Here is a 23,921-nt window from a genome sequence, read left to right as displayed (position 1 = left end):
TTATCAGTATAAAAAGACACCTGTGCACACCCTCAAACAGTCTGACTCCAAACTCCACTATGGTGAAGACCAAAGAGCTGTCAAAGGACACCAGAAACAAAATTGTAGCCCTGCACCAGGCTGGGAAGACTGAATCTGCAATAGCCAACCAGCTTGGAGTGAAGAAATCAACAGTGGGAGCAATAATTAGAAAATGGAAGACATACAAGACCACTGATAATCTCCCTCGATCTGGGGCTCCACGCAAAATCCCACCCCGTGGGGTCAGAATGATCACAAGAACGATGAGCAAAAATCCCAGAACCACGCGGGGGGGCCTAGTGAATGAACTGCAGAGAGCTGGGACCAATGTAACAAGGCCTACCATAAGTAACACACTACGCCACCATGGACTCAGATCATGCAGTGCCAGACGTGTCCCACTGCTTAAGCCAGTACATGTCCGGGCCCGTCTGAAGTTTGCTAGAGAGCATTTGGATGATCCAGAGGAGTTTTGGGAGAATGTCCTATGGTCTGATGAAACCAAACTGGAACTGTTTGGTAGAAACACAACTTGTCGTGTTTGGAGGAAAAAGAATACTGAGTTGCATCCATCAAACACCATACCTACTGTAAAGCATGGTGGTGGAAACATCATGCTTTGGGGCTGTTTCTCTGCAAAGGGGCCAGGACGACTGATCCGGGTACATGAAAGAATGAATGGGGCCATGTATTGTGAGATTTTGAGTGCAAACCTCCTTCCATCAGCAAGGGCATTGAAGATGAAACGTGGCTGGGTCTTTCAACATGACAATGATCCAAAGCACACCGCCAGGGCAATGAAGGAGTGGCTTCGTAAGAAGCATTTCAAGGTCCTGGAGTGGCCTAGCCAGTCTCCAGATCTCAACCCTATAGAAAACCTTTGGAGGGAGTTGAAAGTCCGTGTTGCCAAGCGAAAAGCCAAAAACATCACTGCTCTAGAGGAGATCTGCATGGAGGAATGGGCCAACATACCAACAACAGTGTGTGGCAACCTTGTGAAGACTTACAGAAAACGTTTGACCTCTGTCATTGCCAACAAAGGATATATTACAAAGTATTGAGATGAAATTTTGTTTCTGACCAAATACTTATTTTCCACCATAAAATGCAAAAAAAAATGTTAAAAAAACAGACAATGTGATTTTCTGGATTTTTTTTTCTCAGTTTGTCTCCCATAGTTGAGGTCTACCTATGATGTAAATTACAGACGCTTCTCATCTTTTTAAGTGGTGGAACTTGCACTATTGCTGACTGACTAAATACTTTTTTGCCCCACTGTATAGCACTAGTGGCGAGCAGCATCTTATATTTAGAGCTGGCTCTACCAGTCAGTGAAGTTGGTGTATACTTTCACACTTAGAGTGACCACTCAGGAAGTAGAAGGATCTGCTGCCACCCACCTATTGAAACACGTCCCCAGATAAGACAAGTTCCCAGATATATAGAACACTTTCACTGGAACACTTGAATAGTGAATAACTGGCAATGTGTCTTCTCCATCCGGCAGGTCTTTATGTTACGACAATACTTACAGTATTTTACAATATTATTTTGGTTTAAATAAATGTGTGTTTTTGTCAGAGCCTTACCTTTTTTTTTTTTTTATCAATTGAGTAGCTAGAAGGCTTGCTTTAGTTTTATTAGTATTATTTTTCGGTACATTTAACCTTATGATCACATTATATTCATTTTTTGAGGATACGCTGAAAGAAAAACACCAATTGTTATGGCTTTTTTATGGTGTTCATCAGCGGATAAATATTATATTTTCCATGTTTGGACTTTTTAAAGATATTTTTTATTTATTCAGTGGGAAAAGGGGGTGATTATGAAGTATTAAAATAAAAGCTAAATAACGTACCAGTCAAAAGTTTGGAATTGCGTGTTTATGCAGTGATTTTCCTTGTTATTAAAAGAAATATACACATTGTAGATTTAGACTGAAGGTAGCAAACACAAATGAATACATATAGAAACATGGAGTAAATAAACATTTGTGAAGCAAACCAAAGTATGTGTTAAACCATAGATTTCTAGAAGTACTCCCCTTTTACTCTGATGACTAGATTTATTCAGCCTTGGCATTCTATCAGGCAGCATTATCAGGTAATGACATGGAATAGCTTCCAGTGAACAGGTGTATCTCATCAAGAGTTAATTTGTGAAATCACTGGCCTTCTGAAAGTGTTTGAGACCATCAGGTGTGTTTTCCCGGGATGTTGTAGCTGTAAAGTTCCACACAGTGATGAGTCTTATTCCACAATTTTTCTAAGCTAGAATATGGCTAGAACCACTCAACAAAGTTAAGAGTAACATCAGTCTGTCTTTAATATAAGATATGAATGTTAGTCAGTCTGGAAATAGGCTACAACATTGAAGGTATCCTTAAGTAAAGTTATGAAAGTCTTGATGAAACTGGCTCTCATGAAGACCGCCCCAGGAAAAGTAACCCAAAGAATTACCTCTGCTGCACAGGATAAGTACATCAGCGTTACTTGCCTCAGAAACTGCAAATTGACAGCACCTTGGAAAATAGTTGTCAAAATGATGAACAGACATCAAGTAGCAGATAGTGATACATCTCAACATCAAGTGTCCAGAGGAGACTGCAACAAATGGCCTTTATGGTCAAATCGCTGGGAAGAAGTCACTATGGAGGAGCACAAACAAGTAGAGACTTGTTTGGGCCAAGCAACATAAGACATTACATCAGTGGAAATCTACTATAGTTTGAGGAATCAAACCGTTAGATTTTTTGGTTACCTGGAAAGCTTTTAAAAGTATGTTTTCTCTGAATGTTGCAAGGTTTAAAAGTAAAATATACACAGCCAGTGTCGGATTCATATTCCCTGTGGGTCAGGCAGTATGAATCAGATGACAGTTTCCATTTAATAACATTATGTTTGATATTCTGCAATAATATTAGCGTATTTTACCATGCAATTGGCGGTCCTGTATCAATTCTATACAGTTGCATTGTCTGCCTCAGGAATGATTTCCATTTGTGGGCCCAAGGTGATACGGTCCGATACTGATAGGTAATAAGCAGAAAGGTGCATATAGTAGAGGAAAATGTCAGTAGAGTACATCAAAAACAGGCAGTGAGCAGTAGAGAACAGCTAGTAAAAGTATGGTCATCAACTTGCTGATTTACGCAATATAGGGGAATAGTTATTTTACTGAATTTCACCAAATTTTTAATCTTGAACTGGACACACAATGTAATAGTGCCTACAGAACGGAATACATTTTTTTTATGCTACACTTGTTCATTGAGGAAAGATTAGCAATAAAAGAATTTGGGAACTATTGACTCATGAGTCATTTTTTCTCACGTTCAAGTGGCTTTTATCAGTTTTCACTAGGTATGTGTTAGGGGTCGAGTTCCCGCTTCTGCACAGGGGGAATCTCGAGCCACCTCCGCTGCGGTCTCCCATTCTTGTCCAGCCGCAGTGGAGTCTGCTCAGCAAGGACGTCAGTCCCAGCGTCTTGCTCATTCTCACTCTGTTCTGAGAGTTACTGCTGCTTCTCCAGTCTCTGCTATTAAAGTCTGTGCTGGTCAGCAGCGAGCGGACTTCTCTGGGACTAAGTCCTTGTCTGCACGTACTGAGCATGCCCAGCGTAAGGTCTCCCGTTGGAGATCGAGGGTCATGTGCTCAGGCTCTGCAGCACATTCCATTGGTCCTCTTGGCAGGTCCTAGAAGGGCAAAAGTGCTGTGGCCACTTCCTGTGCTGCTGCTATATAAACTGCGCATGACCGCACGGCCATGCGCTAGTATTGTCAAACAATTGCTAATGTGTGTATGTTGTGAGTGCAAGTCGTCCTTGGATACCCCTACCCTATAGTATGACTGTTCGCGGAAGGTGTATGGCTGCTACCTAGCGCCCGACTTATCCTACAGCACTAGTCACACATTATAGCGTCCAGTTGCTGTGACCGCCAGTACGGCGCCGTGCACTTCCTCTGTGCTTTCCTTACCCCAGCCTGGGTGGTTAGTAGCGTTCGTCAGTGCGGCACTGCATGCTCTTCTGTTTCATTTCACACCCAGTTGCGGTGTTGCGCCAGCAAGGGTCTAATCGGACTTCAATCCCAGTTGGGGTTGAGTTCGCTGACTACTTGCTCGTGCTTTAGGTGCGGTACCGCGGTCCTGTGCCTTAACAGGATTGCTTCTTTCATGCTGGGTGAGGTTAACCCACGCGTGTATACTCTAGTGTACCGCCATATAGTCTGCTAATTGCTAGCAGCAGGTTTTCACCTGCACGGTGGACCCCGGACTGCGAACGCATCTATACCATCTGTCTTGGTGCGTTCCGCCAGTCCTAACAGAATACTAGCGCCAGGGTCTGGCTAGTAAAATGGCGGACGACCAGCGTTTACAGCGGTACATCCAGCAGCTGGAGGGAAGGTTGGCGGCTCTTGAGCGTTCAACCTCAGCTGTGGATGTTACTGCTGTCGCTGTTCAGGCTGCAAGTGTGGCTGCAGCTACCTTGTCCACTGCCGCTCCTGTACCGACGCTATCTCGCCTCCCGCTACCAGAGAAATTTTCTGGTGACAGTAAGTCCTGTAGGGGTTTCGTGAGTCAGTGCTCAATACATCTCGAGCTTCTGGCCTCTCGTTTCCCTACAGAGCGGGCTAAGGTGGGCTTTATAATTTCCTTATTGTCGGACAGGGCGTTGCAGTGGGCTACGCCGCTGTGGGAGCGTGGCGATCATGTGGTGCAGAGTGCTCCGTTATTCCTGAGCACTCTGAAACAGGTCTTTCTAGGACCTCGTGTCACCCATGACACGGCGCTCCAACTGTTGGCACTGACTCAGGGCTCGTCCTTGGTCAGCCTTTTTGCCGTCCATTTCCGCACTCTGGCATCTGAGCTGGAGTGGTCGGATAAAGCCCTTATCCCTATATTTTGGAGGGGGCTGGCTGACCACGTTAAGGATGCTCTGGCCACTAGGGAGATTCCCGCCACACTGGAGGAGTTAATAGCAGTATCTACTCGCATTGACCTCCGTTTTCACGAGCGGAGGTTAGAGCGAGCCCAGTGTAGGCAGAGGTTTCGGCTGGCTCCCACCTTCGCCAAACCTTTGGAATCTCCAGTCCAGGCTCCTGAGTTCCAGGAACCTAAGGTGGTGTCACGAGCGGGATCTAAGTCCCAGACCGCTCGTGCACTCCAGGGTTGCCATGTTTGCCAACAGTCAGGACATCTTGCCACCAGATGTCATCAGCGGTCGAGGAAACGTCAGCGTCTAGTGGTAGTAGGTGGAGGTGCACTAGACACTGCGACGTTTGCCTCCAAATTGTCCTTTAAGGGTACAATTACCTTTGGCTCATCCTCCCACTCGGTAGGCCTCTGCGTGGATTCTGGGGCGGAGGGCAATTTTATGTCTTCTGCCTTCGCCCAACGTCACGCAATACACCTGGTTATGCTATCTCAACCAGTAACGGTACGAGTGGTGAATGGGTCGACACTCCCCGCACAGATAACACATCAGACCATCCCTGTTACTCTGTCCCTGTCGCCATCCCATCAGGAGATTATTTCTCTGCTCGTCATTCCTGAGGGTATTGATGAGGTCCTGTTGGGGATACCTTGGCTACGGTACCACTCTCCTCACATCGAGTGGTCCTCAGGCAGAATTCTGGGATGGGGTGAATCATGTGGGGGTAGGTGTCACCGAGAGTGCATTCAGGTTGCTACTACTGAGGTACCCGCAGATCTATCCTCTCTCCCCAAGCAATATTGGCCTTATGCAGACGTGTTCTCCAAGAAGGCGGCAGAGACCCTTCCGCCCCATCGCCCCTATGACTGTCCTATCGATCTCTTGCCTGGTGCGGAGCCTCCCCGGGGTCGAGTTTATCCATTATCTCTCCCGGAGACGGAGGCCATGTCTCAGTACATTCAAGAGAATCTGGCAAGAGGGTTTATCAGGAAGTCAGTGTCACCTGCTGGGGCAAGGTTCTTCTTCGTGCAGAAGAAGAATGGGGAGCTACGTCCATGCATAGACTACAGGGGTCTTAACGCTATCACCGTTAAGAACAAGTATCCTTTGCCCTTGATATCTGAGCTCTTCGATAGGCTTCGGGGAGCAAGGGTATTTACTAAATTAGATCTGCGGGGTGCTTACAACCTGATTCGCATCCGTGAGGGGGATGAATGGAAAACGGCGTTTAACACCAGAGATGGGCACTATGAGTATCTGGTGATGCCCTTCGGGCTCTGTAATGCCCCAGCCGTTTTTCAAGACTTTGTCAACGACATCTTCCGGGATATGCTTTCCACCTCAGTTGTAGTCTATCTGGATGATATTCTCATCTTTTCTCCAGATATTGATTCCCACCGGAGAGATGTTGGCAGAGTCTTCGACCTCCTACGGGCAAACTCTCTTTACGCTAAGTTGGAGAAGTGTATGTTTGAGCAGGAGTCTTTGCCGTTCCTGGGCTATATCATCTCCGCCCAGGGATTGGTTATGGATCCTGCCAAACTACAGGCTGTGATGGACTGGCAAGAGCCCCATTCTCTTAAAGCAGTGCAGCGCTTTATGGGGTTCATTAACTATTACCGCCAGTTCATTCCCCACTTCTCAACTCTGGTAGCTCCCTTGGTAGCCCTCACCAAGAAGGGAGCGAATCCTAAATTGTGGTCGGAAGAGGTCTCCAAGGCCTTCACTTCTATTAAGTCCCACTTTGCTAGCGCTCCCATCTTACATCGTCCCGATGTGGATAAGCCATTCCTAATGGAGGTGGATGCCTCGTCCGTTGGTGCTGGAGCAGTCCTCTACCAGAAGGATGCTCAGGGTCGGAAGCATCCATGCTTCTTCTTCTCTAAGACTTTCTCGCCAGCGGAGAGAAACTACTCCATCGGGGATAGGGAGCTGCTAGCAATGAAGTTGGCCTTTTCAGAGTGGAGACATCTTCTGGAAGGTGCGCGGTTTCCCTTCCAGGTTTACACTGACCACAAAAATTTGGTCTACTTACAGACAGCCCAGCGGCTAAATTCTCGCCAAGCCAGATGGTCCTTGTTCTTTTCCCGGTTCCACTTTTCTCTTCATTTTCTCGCCGGGGAGAAGAATATTCGTGCTGATGCTCTCTCTCGCTCCCTTATGTCAACTGAAGAGGAGGAAGAGAAGCCTCGGCTTATTGTTCCCTCTGAGAGCCTGAGAACCGTAGCACCGGTTTCGCTTGAGTCTGTGCCTCCGGGCAAGACTTTTGTGCCCATTAATTTGCGACTGGAGGTTCTCTCTTGGGCTCATTCGTCCAGAGTGGGTGGACACTTTGGGACAAAGAGGACATCTGAGCTATTGGCGAGGACGTACTGGTGGCCGCATATGGTCCGGGATGTCAGGGATTATATTCTGGCATGTGTCTCCTGCGCCAAAAATAAATCTCCGCGTCAAAGGCCAGCTGGGTTGCTCTATCCCTTGCCGGTGGCAGATAGGCCCTGGGAGATGGTCGGGATGGACTTTGTCGTGGGTTTGCCCAAGTCTCGCGGCTGTACCATCATTTGGGTCATCACCGATCATTTCTCGAAAATGGTGCATTTGGTGCCGCTACCACGGTTACCTTCTGCACGGGCCTTGGCTGCGTTGTTCATTAAGCACATCTTCCGCCTACATGGTATGCCTGACAAAATTGTCAGTGACCGGGGTCCCCAGTTTGCGTCTCAGTTCTGGAGAGAGCTGTGTCGTCTTCTCAGTATTGAGTTGAATCTCTCTTCCGCTTATCATCCCGAGACGAATGGATTGGTAGAGAGGGCCAACCAGACCTTGGTCACATACCTGCGACATTTTGTTTCAGCCAGGCAGGATGACTGGGCATCCTTGCTATCATGGGCAGAGTTTGCGCTGAACAACGCCGTAGCCGACTCCACTGGACAAACCCCATTCCTCCTCAACTATGGTCAGCATCCACGGGTACCTGTGCCTATGCCCGTGTCTTCCGCAGACTCCAGGGTGGCAGACTGGGCTGTGGAGGCACGGGATATTTGGGACCGCACTCAGGATGCCATTCGGGCCTCTAAGGAGAGAATGAGGTCCTCCGCCGATACTCATCGGCGCCCCGCCCCGTCCTTTGCTCCTGGCGACTTGGTGTGGCTCTCCGCCCGTAACATCAGGCTGCGAGTTGAGTCCACTAAATTTGCTCCTCGCTACTTGGGTCCCTTCAAGGTCCTCGAACAGGTTAATCCTGTGGTCTACCGTCTGGCCCTTCCTCCACGCCTTGGTATCACCGACACCTTTCATGTGTCCCTCCTTAAGCCCGTATACATGTCTCGGTTTTCTGAGTCATCTGCCGGGACATCGGGTTCGTCTACGGACGATTTCGAGGTGAACGCTATCTTGGGGTGCAAGGTGGTACGTGGCAAAAAAATTTTTTTGGTGGACTGGAAGGGTTACGGCCCTGAGGATAGGTCCTGGGAGCCTGCTGAGCACATTCGGGCTCCGCAGCTCATTGCTGCCTTCGAACGTAGCGAGTCCCAAGGAGGGGGGGGCCCTAGGAGGGGGGTAATGTTAGGGGTCGAGTTCCCGCTTCTGCACAGGGGGAATCTCGAGCCACCTCCGCTGCGGTCTCCCATTCTTGTCCAGCCGCAGTGGAGTCTGCTCAGCAAGGACGTCGGTCCCAGCGTCTTGCTCATTCTCACTCTGTTCTGAGAGTTACTGCTGCTTCTCCAGTCTCTGCTATTAAAGTCTGTGCTCGTCAGCAGCGAGCGGACTTCTCTGGGACTAAGTCCTTGTCTGCACGTACTGAGCATGCCCAGCGTAAGGTCTCCCGTTGGAGATCGAGGGTCATGTGCTCAGGCTCTGCAGCACATTCCATTGGTCCTCTTGGCAGGTCCTAGAAGGGCAAAAGTGCTGTGGCCACTTCCTGTGCTGCTGCTATATAAACTGCGCATGACCGCACGGCCATGCGCTAGTATTGTCAAACAATTGCTAATGTGTGTATGTTGTGAGTGCAAGTCGTCCTTGGATACCCCTACCCTATAGTATGACTGTTCGCGGAAGGTGTATGGCTGCTACCTAGCGCCCGACTTATCCTACAGCACTAGTCACACATTATAGCGTCCAGTTGCTGTGACCGCCAGTACGGCGCCGTGCACTTCCTCTGTGCTTTCCTTACCCCAGCCTGGGTGGTTAGTGGCGTTCGTCAGTGCGGCACTGCATGCTCTTCTGTTTCATTTCACACCCAGTTGCGGTGTTGCGCCAGCAAGGGTCTAATCGGACTTCAATCCCAGTTGGGGTTGAGTTCGCTGACTACTTGCTCGCGCTTTAGGTGCGGTACCGCGGTCCTGTGCCTTAACAGGATTGCTTCTTTCATGCTGGGTGAGGTTAACCCACGCGTGTATACTCTAGTGTACCGCCATATAGTCTGCTAATTGCTAGCAGCAGGTTTTCACCTGCACGGTGGACCCCGGACTGCGAACGCATCTATACCATCTGTCTTGGTGCGTTCCGCCAGTCCTAACAGTATGTGTACTTCTTCTCCTTGTATGAGTTGTCTAATCAGAAGCAGGCAGCAACAAACTAGGTAAAGAACATAACCCACATTAGCTTAGGTTTCCCAATGTGTGAGATGTAATGATACAGCACTGATTTCCTGGACTAGCCTCCTGCATGATTAGAAAGTGCAGCTGAGTTTAGCTATGTCACAAACCATTCTATCAGCTTTTTTCTTCTCATAGCACTGTCACCTCTGCTGTACTGCCTGCTACCTCTCAATGCTTGTCTGGAGATGATTCTCAAAATTCCCTGAGCGCAGCATACAGAGGTATGACTCATCTTCAAACAGGCAGTGTAGGGTAAGGGGCAGTACAGCAGAGCTGACAGTGCTTTCAGAGGAAGAGAACTGAGAGAAGGGTATGTAATTTGACTAGGCTAATCTTCTCCTCTCCCACATTGTTCTTAACTAAAAGATGATACATTTGTGCTCTAATTTCCCAGAACTTTTAAAGTTTGCAGAAGGTTGGACTAAGAAATCAGAGCTATATTGCTACAGCTCATACATTGAGAAATCTAAGCTATGGTGGGGGCATATTCTTTTTTTCTACTATACTCCTGCTTGCTTATGATTAGGCAAGAAGAACACTTCCCCCAGTGAAGATAACCAACTTGAGTTAATTAAAAGTTAACTCATTAGATGCCAAATACATGATTGCTAATATCACCACAACAGAGAAGCACAATATAAAAATATAAAAATAAAAAGATTTATTTTGCTCTTTAGCCACTATAACATTATGTGTCCAGTTCAACATGAAAAAAAATGGTTAAATGTCATCTTTAAATGCCTATAAGACTGTCTGAGAGTTGAACAAAACTGTTCTTGTTAATCATCTTGCAAGAGAGACTGGCTCTTAAAGTTGTGTGCCTTCAGAAGCTATCTGGATTTAAGCTTAGTGCATTTGTTTATGTTTTATTGTCTGTTCATTTTTATCATTGCATTCTGTGTGCAATGTGTATCTGTGGGAAGTGTTGAGTCATGCTAACAGCGCAGCGGCCCAGCTAGACAGGGTAGGAGTAAAGTGTGTTGAACACTGAAATGAGGCTGTATCTAACAAGAGTGACAGAGTGTCTAGCCTAGGTTATTTAGGGTCTGGTTTCCTACCACTTGGGGTCAGTCTCAGAGGGTGGAAGATTATTACCTTAAATAGCCCTCGATTTGGAAGTGGATAAAGGATATATCTTAAGTGGTGTGTTGCTCCAGGCTTTGGAGGGGAGATTGCCTCTGTCACTGTTCTCAGTAATCACACCCAAAACCAGAGGAGCAAGAAACTGCTCTAGTAGAGTGTCGACCCTTGGTGCCTCTATGACATAGCCATGAGAGTGGATGAGGAGAAGTTGACCCATGACGAGAGAAGGAGGTGTAGTCACTAGGACAACGGTGAGTGCTCATCACCTAAAAGACATAAGGAGCGTAAGGCCAGTCGAGAATTACAACCCAGGACAAACTGTATTGCGAATGAAGATTATGCAAATGCAAGGTCTGAGATATAAGAATGTGTGTGCAAAGCACAGCTTAAGAAAAATTTTGTGTTTTAGAATAAGCCCGGATTGAGAAGTTTGGAGGATTGTTAAATTACTTGAGTGAACAAGTTCTGTTGTGACGAATTAGCCAAAAGAGGACTGTGTGGCAGAAGTTTCTACAAATAGCGTGTAATTAAGTTGTTGATGAAAATTTTAAGGACCTCATATTGAGTAACGTTACAACTGTTAAGAGAGGCTGCCCTGACAGGAGAATATCCAGTCAGGACCATCCAGTAAATCACTGTTCTCCATCCTGTGGCTCAAGAGCCACATCTGGCTTGTGGATCCATGTGTGGCTTGCTTGCAGCTTTCTGCAAGCTTGGTGCATTGGCACCATGTCTAGCAAAGAGCTATAAAGAGGAAGGTCTCCAGATGTTGACTTTTTTGAGTAGCCCCCACACAGAAAATCAAATCTTGATGCTCATATACTGGGTGAGTGAGGAGGGATAATATAGTAAGCCTCAGATAGGATGATACTGCCAGTTAGAGGGGTGCTTGAGGCTGGAATAGTCTGGTTAGTATGCTTGATGTGAGATTACCGAATGGGAGTAGTGTGAGTATCCCGGGATGTAAGTATACTGCATATAAAGGATAGGGGCATAAAGATTTTGCGTGCTTTCTGGGTGAAAACTTTGTAATTATACCAACAATTGAGGGCTATGGTTATCAGTAATGTGGGTGAAGGGGATCTGGATATGGCTTGCGACAATCTCTCAAAGCTGAATGTGGCTTTCAAATTAATAAGTTGGGGGTCACTGCTGTAAGTTATACTGAGGTTGTGACTACCACACAAATTCAGCAAACTTCATACATGCCACCATCTTTTGTACTCATTAATACTTGGTCATGTTTGCTAAACCATCTGCTTTTTTCACTGCTAGGCCAAGACAAATGAAGTAATTAGGGGCCTGTTTGTAAAATCCATGTATGACATACAGCCCTACACTTATATCATGAAGGTCCCTAATGAACTCATTTTTATAGAATGTCTGGAAATTAGACAGGCTATTAACTGTATTTTGGTGACAATTCATCTATTTCTTCTTGATTTGAAATATCAAGAGTAAGACCCAATCTATTTAAATATACCCTTCTTTTTAAAGCTATGGTCAAAATAGCTCCATAATAGGACCATAAAATGTTTTGTTGAGCACAGCTCGGGCAGCACTATAAGGATAGGGCTACCCAATTTCTTCGGCCATGACACAGGTCACTTATGCAAAGATCTTTGTTTCATCACAGTATATTGCAAGTGAATAGCGTTGAATTGCAACCTTGAAGATACCTCGACAAGTTGCAAAAAAGAACCAATTGGATTTTTGGCAACTTGCTTGTTGAGGTACAGTAACTTGAAAGAGATCTTATGTTGCACCATCTGTTTGATAGCCAAAATTGCCATGTAGCCTCAGTCTAATTGCAGGGGTAGCCACTAACTGATAGCTACCACTTCCCCCTGCAACTTCTTCTCTCCTGTAAGAATCTTCTTTACCTTGTTGCATCAACTAGTTTGGTGACATTTAAGTGGATTTACAGAGGTAAGGGAACCCTTTATAAGCCTATCAGCACAACGATTTTTGTCACTGGGTTACCATTTACAAATGTCAATGTGTTTTGAAAATTAAAAAAAATATAATTCCTCGATTCCTGTTTCTCCTCACTGCAGTTGTGCTGTGAAGATGATGAGAGGGGTTGGAATCCCATTTCTGGTGATCGTGGGAATCCCATTGGTGGGGCCATCCAGTAACAGACAATTATTACCACTCATATAGATAGCATGAAATGTAACTTTTCCGGTATGGATGAACACAGCATAAGCCCTCATATAGCTAAGTTGACCTGTAACATACGGAAGTGAGGAAGCGACATCGACATGAAACGCATGGTGGGGAACATGGCCGCAGTTCAGGCAGGAGTGACAGATATAATGGGTAAATACTCCCCCTACTTGTTACACTTTTAAATATGTACATCTTTCAACATAAACCCGCTGGCACCACTATCTTGCATAGAGTACTAACTCAATTTAGGGGCATCAGTTGATATTTGTGTCTCTCATGATTTCCAACACTGGACAAAACTTCTTTGTTGTTTGCATTTTCTTACTATGTCCTGACATATTCTCCGGCTTCTTTATTCACCCTTGGATCTAATCACATTGTACTCATAAATCCTATATTTTCTATGAATTTTTGATTGTCATTTGTTGTATTAATAAAAACCTTGTTTAGTATATTATGGTGAGTCGTTAACTATATGGGTACACTAGTAATTTGAAACTGGAATCTTGGTATAATTCTGATTAAAAAATGTAAAAAAATAAACGAAAAATGTTATGACTGATAGAATACAGAAACTCAAGACAAAAATGTATCATGAGACATGAATGCAAAATCTACAATAAGGAAAGTGATATTTTAAATAGTGTTTTTTCAGTTTTAATGTGACTGAGCAATTGTCAAGAATTAGAAAAACATTACCCTCGTCCATAGGCCATGTCTGGTATTGCATTATTCATTTAATAATGAATAATTGCAAGGTCAGACACAGCCAAAGTACAAAAGTGCCAATGGTTTTGCAAAACAAAAAAAAGAAAAAAACATACCCAGAGAAATCCTTTAATAATTATTGGAGAACTTTATAATTAGGAAATTGCACTCAGTGAGTGACCCATAGTTATCTATTACTATAGCAGTCGTAATAAATATGTAAATGGAAAGTGAACAATTACAGTGCATTGAATAAGCAAGAATATGAAATGCATCTGATTTACAGATGTATGTATATACTCATTCTTTTATACCAAACTTTCCCAAAAAATATATTCCATGTGTGACACTTAATAACCCCTTCTGAGAACCAACAAGGCCCTGTACATTTTTTAATGTTAAATGACCTATTATTAACACAAATATGTATTTCCATATTGTGGTTCTGGATAACGTTAAGTGCCCCGTGCGATATATATTGTGCATCAAGAGTCCCACTGCTGGGATGAAGTCACTGTTCCGGTCTCACTATAAATAATTATTGCACTCAGATTCCTCTAGTAATGGCCCCTTTAATGAATCTGTCCATAGAACATAAAATTCACATTATAAATACATATTTGGGGCTGTAATTTCTTTACAGCATGTTGCACTCAGCATCCTCTATTAACAATTCAAATGTCCCAGATTTTGCCATTTACGAGAAGTGTGAATTTTTGTTAAACAGCTGAAAATGAAATCATTCTGTTCCCAGACACCTCTGCAGGTCTGACCATCCAACTTCTAACAAAGCCATTAGCACACAGAGGACCCTTTATTATAGCCCATTAAATTCCTGAAAGTTGGATACATATGGACTGGACAATTTACTGTCAAAGCCCATATACACTAGATGAAAGTTGGCAAACCCACCAGTTTGGGCGGGATTGGGCAGCTGTCTGATGTGTATGTGTGCCTCTGATCTCAGGGGAGAGATGGATCGGCCCAATGGCATTTCAGCATATGGTCCCTTTGTCTTCAGGGTGGGTAAGGCGCTGCCAGACTCCTTTCTTTCTCCTCCATCGAAAACACATGAACGCTAAGCTTAGCCAAGTGCTCGTATGTAGGGCAGGAGTCAGGAGAGATGGCTGTCTCCGAATGGTCAGTTTTAGTTCATCGCAGATCCTAATCATGGGAAAGCTGCCGCATGCTCTCCACTCTTGCGATAGTCTTCACACCTGGTAAATTCTAATTTATTGTTTAGCCAACAGCAGCTGTGATATGGTATCATTTCATGGAGATCTAAATTGTGATTTGAGATCTTTAGGATTGATAGCCAAAAGGAAACAGCAGTGCTCTCAGACATTGTCCTGGAACATGTTTTGCTCTTTTGAAAGGTAAAACAAAGAAAAGAGTAAGACTTCTCCCACTTCCTTAGCAAGCATAATATATCAAGTATGACACACAGACCACTATTACACCCATGTTTGGCCAGACAAAATGTGTCTAAACATTGCGTTTACACGTCTTGTCTTGGAATTATGTTATTACACTGCCTCTTTTTTGTGATTGTTCCGATGACCCTTCAGAACCGGAGGTGATATTTATATTTAAAATCATAGAACAGGGAAGTTTTGGTAACAAAATGTGCAACTTTTATCAATTCCATAAATACAGCACTAAGTTCTTAGTGTTCCTAGCTGTCATCCACTCTTCTTCAGGACACTAGTGGAAATGACAAGTTCTTACTATGGGTTACATAAACAGTCCTGGGAGGAAGAAATGAGACGGGGAGATAATTTCTAGTAGGCAGATCTTAATCGTTGTAAGCATTCATGCCAATGGCATAATCACATGCACTGTATTTGCAAACTGGGACTTAAAGCCAGTACATGGACCAGAGTGCACGTCATGTGCAGGTTTATGGGAGAATCTGAACTCTCTCTTGAGGCAATGCTTTTTACTTTCTTTTGGTACCTCCAATGTCATTTTTTTATTTGAAGGATTTTGACAATGCACGGTCAATGCTGTCTGTACATATTGTATATGCCATTCATACGGTATATCTAAGTGATACGTGTTAACGAACCAGTAAATGTCGACTCAAATCAACTAAAGTTAGCACTTAAAGGGCCTGTCTCATCAAGAGGATCCAAAGGCGGCTCACCAAATAGCTGATCTGGCTAGTCAAATTTGGCAAATCTAAGCACCAACAGTCACTCAAAAGTAGGAAAATAGGAGCACTTTATAATTAAAGATCAAAGGACAGGGTGTATTCTATGAGGACTTCGATCATGTAGTCCTTTCAGGTATTGCAAGAATTGAAAAATGGCAGCAGTCCATAATAGAAAACACTATTCTTTTGTTTGAGCATTGTGACATTTCTACTCCATCTGAAAAAAAACTCTCCAATAGCAGTTGAAACAACACAGCAGAGTGTTCTTCAATTGTTTGACCCTCTAAGGGCCACTGAGGAAGCTGTGTCTGACCACTTATTTCCCATGAAGAGCCATTGCAGTGGAAATGTTGCATTACATGTCAGCTATTTCTAGTGATTGGCCAAATATGTAACACATGGAGGACCTTGGACCACCAAATGCTGTTTCAGTAATGGAGAACCTACCCTATAAGTCCTAAGCCCTACCAGGGCATATGCACAATGGTTGTCATTACAAAACAACCACTTTAAGCTTTAGACAAACAGCTCTGACTTTCATAAATGCAGACTTCACTCTTTTGGCTTCCCTACAGATTACAATAGCCCATTTAGGGTGTCCATTTTATCATTTGGTTTCTGGAACCATTTCTGTAAAGCACACATTCAGCACGAAGGAGGAAGGTAATGTTATGTCTGCAAAGACGGGAGAGGTTAAATCAACCAATTATCTATAATGGCATTCCAATAGTCCTTGTTTAATTCACATTGTAAAATGTATATTTTTATAGGTGCAGAACAGAAGCACGGACCTTATGATTGCGCTAATATGAGCCCCAAATAGTTATAATTTGAGTTAAATTATTTATTCAGCAGAATTTAATTTTCTATACATATGTAAAATCTGACAATCTAGGATACTGCGCGACTCATATGGGTCCAGTCGTTGAAAGAAATCTTCACTACATATGTAGCACTAGTAAGCAACATATCACCCAGTATGGTTGGTCTGTGGTTTTGACCCCATATTAGCACACTAAATATGCTATAATTACTTGACACAATGTGGTTTCCAAATGAATGAGTATTATTGCTGTTTTCCTGTTCATGACATCAACAAATGATTAATTGATTTTAAATTGTAAATGTTTTCCTTACTGATGAGCTGAAGCCACTGGAGATGTAATTACCGTAGTCCTTTATGTACAAAATAAATAGATACGAACAAATTCTTAGTTTAGGAACCAATAAAAAGTACTGTACAAAGTATTGGGGTATGACTATTATAATGTTACTAGATGGTGGCCCGATTCTAACGCATCGGGTATTCTAGAATATGTATGTAGTTTATGAAGATTTCAGAATAATGCAATGAATACACAGGATTCGGCCAGCCGGGCGTGACCAATTAGCGAAGCGTGGTTCAAATCCCGCACCAATTCACGGCCAGACTGTGTCTGTCGCTGATTGTTTGTGGCTGGCCGGGAGCGACCAATCAGTGAAGCCAGGGTCGGCTCCAGGTTTTTGAGGGCCCCAGGCGAAAGAGTCTCACAGCTGATGTAGCATATAACACAGCCACATAGTATATAGCACAGCGACGTAGTATATAGCACAGCCCACGCAGTATATAACAGCCCACATAGTATATAACACAGCCCACGTAGTATATAGCACAACGGCGTAGTATATAGCACAGCCATGTAGTATATTGCCTAGCCACGTAGTATATAGCACAGCCCAAGTAGTATATAACACAGCCCACGTAGTATATAACACACGCTACGCAGAATATAACACAGCCCATGTAGTATATAACACAGCCACGTAGTATATTGCACAGCCACGTAATATATAACACAGCCCACGTAGTATATAACACAGCCCACGCAGTATATAACACAGCCCACGCAGTATATAACACAGCCCACGCAGTATATAACACAGGCCACGTAGTATATAACAGAGCCCACGTAGTATATAGCAATGTGGGCACCATATCCCTGTTAAAAAAAATAATTAAAATAAAAAATAATTATATACTCACCTTCCGGTGGCCCCCGGATCCAGCCCAGGCCTTTAGCGATGCTCCTCGCGACGCTCCGTTCCCAGTAATGCCTTGTGGCAATAACCTGTGATGATGTGGCGGTCTCGCGAGACTGCTACGTCATCTCCGGTCATTGCCGCAATGCATTCTTGGGACCGGAGCATCGCAAGGAGCAGGAAAGGCTGGCGTGGATGGCGGAAGATGAGAATATAATGATTTTTTTATTATTATTATTTTTAACATATGTGTTTACTATGGATGCTGCATAGGCACTATCAATAGTAAAAAGTTGGTCACACTTATAGGGTTAATAGCAGCATTAACGGACTGCGTTACATCGCATTATGCCACGGTGTAACGCAGTCCATGTAATGGACTGCTTAAACGCTATGTGGGCGCTGACTGGGGGGTAGTAAGGAGGGGGCACTGACTGGATGGGAGAAGGGGGGGCCAATTCGCTGCCGGACTGTGCCTGTCGCTGATTGGTCGCGCCCAGTCAGCCGCGACCAATCAGCGATGCGGAATTTCCGTTACAGACAAACAGATAGATTTACTTACCCGCTATTGCAAACATTATTCTCAAATACTATGATTTTGATGGATAACAATGGATCATTTACATTAATGCCATAAATTGGTTTAAATAAAATGCATTTTTTTCTTGTCAGGGACCTCCTGGCCCAAATGGACAACCAGTAAGAATATAGTCACATTGAACATTTTAGCAGTATGAGTTAATCTATTTCTTGACATAAATTTGTTTCTTTTGCTAGGGTGCAGCTGGTGCGAAAGGGGAGAAGGTAAGAATTGTAAGCAGTTTTTGAGCTCATTTTCACTAAAGGTTACCATGGATAAATTAAGTTGTTTTAGAGTCAAAAGTGCCCTGGTCTTCAATACCAATACTATTTCTAGTCTTGTCGAATTGACTGGCTTTATTGGAGCTCCCTCTAGACTCCAAGTAGACTATGGTATGCCTGCTGGGATCAGTGGGGTCTAAGTTCCTGGCAACTCCAATTATGCATTTATCTACCACTATTTGGGGATCATACGTGATGATGAATTTATTTAGCGACTAGCCCTCTTTAAATTATAGGTCTCTGTCTGCCCCACATACCCCACTGTGAGGTAGCTTACTATTAACTCCACCATACAATAAATAATCTTTATTTTTATATAACGCTAACATATTCCTCAGCGCTTTACAGTTTGTACACATTATATATATATATATTTAGGCAGCTGTTGCAGACCCATTATTTGCTAACGGCTTTCTCTCCCAACTCTCACAGACAAAGCTTAAAGGGACTCTGTCACCTGAATTTGGTGGGCTCTGTTAATGGTGCGATGGGCGGTGTTTCCTGTTCTTTAATGCACCCCTTCCTTTCTCGATGGCCGCAATATTGTCTTGAATTCGATTAGGTTTCCTCCACAGTCCACGCGTGCGCAATTCAATCTCGCCTTGCGCACGCGCAGTATGCTTTGCCCAACTGCGAGCAAAGCCGAAAAGCATTAGTGCGCATGCGCCAGCGCACTATGTCCCGGAAGTATTTTGATGTGTTCTAGGACATAGTGCGCCAGGGCATGCGCACTAATGCTTTTCGGCTTTGCCCGCAGTTGGGCAAAGCATACTGCGTGTGCGCAAGGCGAGATTGCCGGAATCGGCGCCTGCGCAGTCCGCGCTTTCCGGCGCCATTTTCTTGAAGACACACTCCGGCTCCACTGCAGGTGTGTCTTCCTGCTGCCGGAATCGGCGCCTGCGCAGTCCGCGCTTTCAGGCGCCATTTTCTTGAAGACACACCTGCAGTGGAGCCGGACGATAGGTGAGTATGGTATTTTTTTTTTTTTATATGGCAGCAGCATACGGGGGCATACACACTGGAGCGTCTTATGGGGGGCATATAATACAATAGTGGCGCAGGATGGGAGCAGCACATGACAGAACGGGCGCAGGATGGCAGCAGCACATGACAGAACGGGCGCAGGATGGCAGCAGCGCATGACAGAACGGGCACAGGATGGCAGCAGCGCATGACAGAACGGGGGCGCAGGATGGGAGCAGCACATGACAGAACGGGCGCAGAATGGGAGCAGCACATGACAGAATGGGCGCTGGATGGCAGCAGCACATGACAGAACGGGCGCAGGATGGCAGCAGCACATGACAGAACGGGTGCAGGATGGCAGCAGCACATGACAGAACGGGCGCAGGATGGCAGCAGCACATGATGGAGACCATACACCAATATAAATGCTCGCCACCCGGGCGTAGAACGGGTTCAATAGCTAGTTGAAATATAATGAGAAATTGATTCGCTCAGAATGTTGGACCTGCTGATGTGTCCAAACTTAGTTTGACTCAAATTTTATTAATTATGCTAAGGATACAAATCTATACATTCTCAAGGTATCCAGTAGAAATAAACTTATTCTGCCGCAAGGAAAGAGATATTCATTTTTATATCTAATTTTTGTAACATCTTGCGGTGTTCATCTTGGTATGACTTGTGCCAAGTGGAAAGCTAAAGAAGGACACTTCTGTGTTATAATAATAATGCCAAACACGTAACTATTTACCGTATATTATGACAAGACTGGATAACAGTTGTTCTGGAGTTATTTTTCAGATGTCTCGTTTGTGACAATGTTTTCTTTAACCAATCCTGTTGTGCTAAAGAACAAATGGGTGTGGAGTAATTTGGCAAATGAGAGCGGATAAACCCAACAGTCTTTGACCAAAAGGTGAAAGTAAACTGATGTACGGCACTCAACAATTCAGACAGTATCCTTCCTGACTGAATTAAGGATATACATTCTCAAGAGGTTGTGGTGCAGGTTAGAAAAACTAAGACATATTTGTTATTGTTCCGTCTCACTTAATAGTTGACCTTTCATGTTCTGAGAACCCAAACTGAAGACAACTATGCAATTTTAATTCAGCATGTCAGCTGAAAACCCAACGAGTCTCCACAGTTTGCATAGAGCCATTGCTACATTTATTGAGACATCATTTTTTTTTCTTATTTTCTATAGAATTCACATGTTTTAACTGGATTATATGTTGTAATGTACTGTGAAGATTTCACTACTCAATAGAGCCATTGTCAAGACTCAAGAGTAAAATAAGTTCAACTTTGGTCTGAGACAACATTGTCACATTGCAAGAGAATCCATTAAGGAGGTTTTGGGGGGAGTAAAAATGACTTTTAAAAATTCTGAGACCGGTTGATTGAAAATAATAAAAGAATTGATACTGGTCTTCCTAATCACAGCAGGTTTCATTCACTCCAAGTTCTGCTCCAGGAATCATCCTGTACCCAATAGTCTTAGCATCATGGTGCATTTCATGACAAACTGGAAATGGCCCAAAATGTTTGCTGGACCAGTCACTGGCCACTGCTGTGATGTACCCTAACAAATGTTAGACTGAGCAGGCATTTCCGGCCAATTCTGGTGTGTAGAGGAAGGAATTAGGAAGCAAAGGCCGGTAGGGACTTTAACTATATAAACAAATTGTATGAAGATTTTAAAAAACTTGAATAAGACTGATGAACTGAGTAGTCAGAGCAATTTTGTTCGGACCACAAAGCTTTTATGCACAATATATTTCCAGCATTGCATCTTAGCCCAATAAGAGTGAATACAATGCCAGAATAGAACTACAATACAAGACACAGCCCATGGATAGTGGCTACCTATAATATTGTTTCTATGCTCTGCATATCCATGACCTCAATTACATTAATACTTAGTATACACACTATACACATTGTGGTATGGTGACTGGTCATGTGGTGAATGGGCGGTATGTATCATAGAGGTGGTGGCCCTGTGATGGAAGCCTGAGCTTGTTTTCTCAGCAGATCTACTGCCGAGGGTTTACTATACATTAGGAAGGCTTCCAGGTGACTCGGAGAGATGGGTGGGTCCAGTCACCTACATGCCCCACCCAAAGAGATGTGTCTCGAGACCCAAGATGGAGTCTGTGTGTTTGTGCACGGGTGGCAGTGCTGGCTAGTGTGAGTCAGAGTCAAACGTGTTTGAAGGATTCTTCTGAGAGTAAGAGGTATCCGGGCACCTGTGCAGACATCGCTAACAATTAACGGACACTAATCCGTGTCAGGAATACTGGGACTCAGGGACGACCGTGGGTTCTGTGAAACCGAATGTCTGCTGAATGGCGCACGGGGTGCTGTGTGTTACCAAGTTCCTGAAGAGAGGTTTATGCTGTGTATAAACCGAATGGACTTTTAACTCTGAGTGTCCCGATGCATTCCTCAATGACCAGCCAAGTGAATACTCCCCGACCACCGACGGTGGAGGCATGCCACAATATTCATGAGGTTATTAAGAATTGTTGCAGGTAAATGTTACACATTTTGGCACCTGCTTCATTTGTCTTAATTTAATCCAGAAGCTGGCAAAAATGTCTGCGCAAATTTATGCCACCTCAAAGCTAGCTTAGATTTTACACAGGCGACCAGAGATGTCATATTAACGGTATTTAGAGACATACGCTTATTAATAAATTAGTCGCACCTTCAGAATGCCTTTATGAATTCTGCCCATTGGGCACATATATTAATAAATTAGTCTCACCTTCAGAACGCCTTAGAATAATAAATTCTGCCCATTGTGCACTGTAAGACAGACCTCAGAGAAAAACACAGAGGTCAGAAGAGGACGCCAGGCTACAGTCTGTGCATGTCTGCTACAGTGGAGTATCACGTTCTGTTCCCATTGTATTTGACTGTACATCCAGCACACACGTCAGGAAAATCGTCCCGACATATTTGCTATATGTAAATACCTGGCATATTCCGATATAAAACTATACAATAACATACCTCATCCACAGACTTCCATGTTAACTAAATAATAATTTTATTTATATAGCGACAACATATTCCGTGCCACTTTACAACTGAGTGGGGGCATGTACAGACAAAACGTTACAGTGTAACACATAAAACAATAGTTATTGTAGGAATGAGGGCCCTGCTCACAAGCTTACAATCTATAATCTATGTTATACCATGCAGCAAAGGAGAATTTTAATTTTGGCATCATCGGATCCATAGGGCACCTTGGACCCTTTTACTGTTGGGAATAGTTCCTAGCACATATGCTTAATGTGTGCACCGACTACCATGCAAAAATTGGTACATTTTTATTTTTGTTGCAAAAATATAAGTTGAAGTGCAAACATAATTGTGCTGACATATATGTAATAAAATGTTGGTTGTTCCAGGGTTGCACTCGCCTTTGTGCCATCTGCTCTGGTTCTTGTCTTTAACCCTTTGTTTTAGACCATAGTTCATTCCAGGTGTCATAGTTAAAAAAACATTTTTGGTAGAATTCTAATATACAGTTGTGGCCAAAACTATTGACACCCCTGCAATTCTGTCAGATAATACTAAGTTTCTTCCTGAAAATGATTGCAATCACAAATTCTTTGGTATTATTATCTTCATTTAATTTGTCTTAAATGAAAAAACACAAAAGAGAATGAAACAAAAAGCAAAACATTGATCATTTCACACAAAACTCCAAAAATGGGCCAGACAAAAGTATTGGCACCCTCAGCCTAATACTTGGTTGCACAACCTTTAGCCAAAATAACTGCGACCAATCGCTTCCGTTAACCATCAATGAGTTTCTTACAATGCTCTGCTGGAATTTTAGACCATTCTTCTTTGGCAAACTGCTCCAGGTCCCTGATATTTGAAGGGTGCCTTCTCCAAACTGCCATTTTTAGATCTCTCCACAGGTGTTCTATGGGATTCAGGTCTGGACTCATTGCTGGCCACCTTAGAAGTCTCCAGTGCTTTCTCTCAAACCATTTTCTAGCGCTTTTTGAAGTGTGTTTTGGGTCATTGTCCTGCTGGAAGACGCATGACCTCTGAGTCAGACCCAGCTTTCTCACACTGGGCCCTACATTATGCTGCAAAATTTGTTGGTAGTCTTCAGGCTTCATAATGCCATGCCAAGTCCAGCAGTCCAGTGCCAGAGGCAGCAAAGCAACCCCAAAACATCAGGGAACCTCCGCCATGTTTGACTGTAGGGACCGTGTTCTTTTCTTTGAATGCCTCTTTTTTTCTCCTGTAAACTCTATGTTGATGCCTTTGCCCAAAAAGCTCTACTTTTCTCTCATCTGACCAGAGAACATTCTTCCAAAACGTTTTAGGCTTTTCAGGTAAGATTTGGCTAACTCCAGCCTGGCTTTTTT

At 43.9% G+C, this 23,921-nt stretch overlaps 1 protein-coding gene across 7 annotated transcripts in view; it reads left to right on the top strand.

Moving 5' to 3' along the window:
- Positions 1-23,921, top strand: part of COL13A1 (collagen type XIII alpha 1 chain) — a 428,454-nt gene that overhangs the window by 242,938 nt on the left and 161,595 nt on the right. For 5 of the 7 annotated variants that reach the window (XM_069753227.1, XM_069753223.1, XM_069753224.1 and 2 more), the window contains 2 exons: positions 18,364-18,390; positions 18,469-18,495. In XM_069753227.1, coding sequence (XP_069609328.1) covers positions 18,364-18,390; positions 18,469-18,495 — 54 coding nt within the window. Of the gene's footprint in view, positions 1-18,363; positions 18,391-18,468; positions 18,505-23,921 lie in introns of all 7 variants that reach the window. The other 2 variants (XM_069753230.1, XM_069753226.1) reach the window with 2 other exon arrangements.

This window comes from Ranitomeya imitator, chromosome 2 (genome assembly GCF_032444005.1).
Source record: "Ranitomeya imitator isolate aRanImi1 chromosome 2, aRanImi1.pri, whole genome shotgun sequence".
In the NCBI taxonomy this organism is placed as follows: Eukaryota; Metazoa; Chordata; class Amphibia; order Anura; family Dendrobatidae; genus Ranitomeya; species Ranitomeya imitator.
This window is presented reverse-complemented; position numbering and strand designations above follow the sequence as displayed.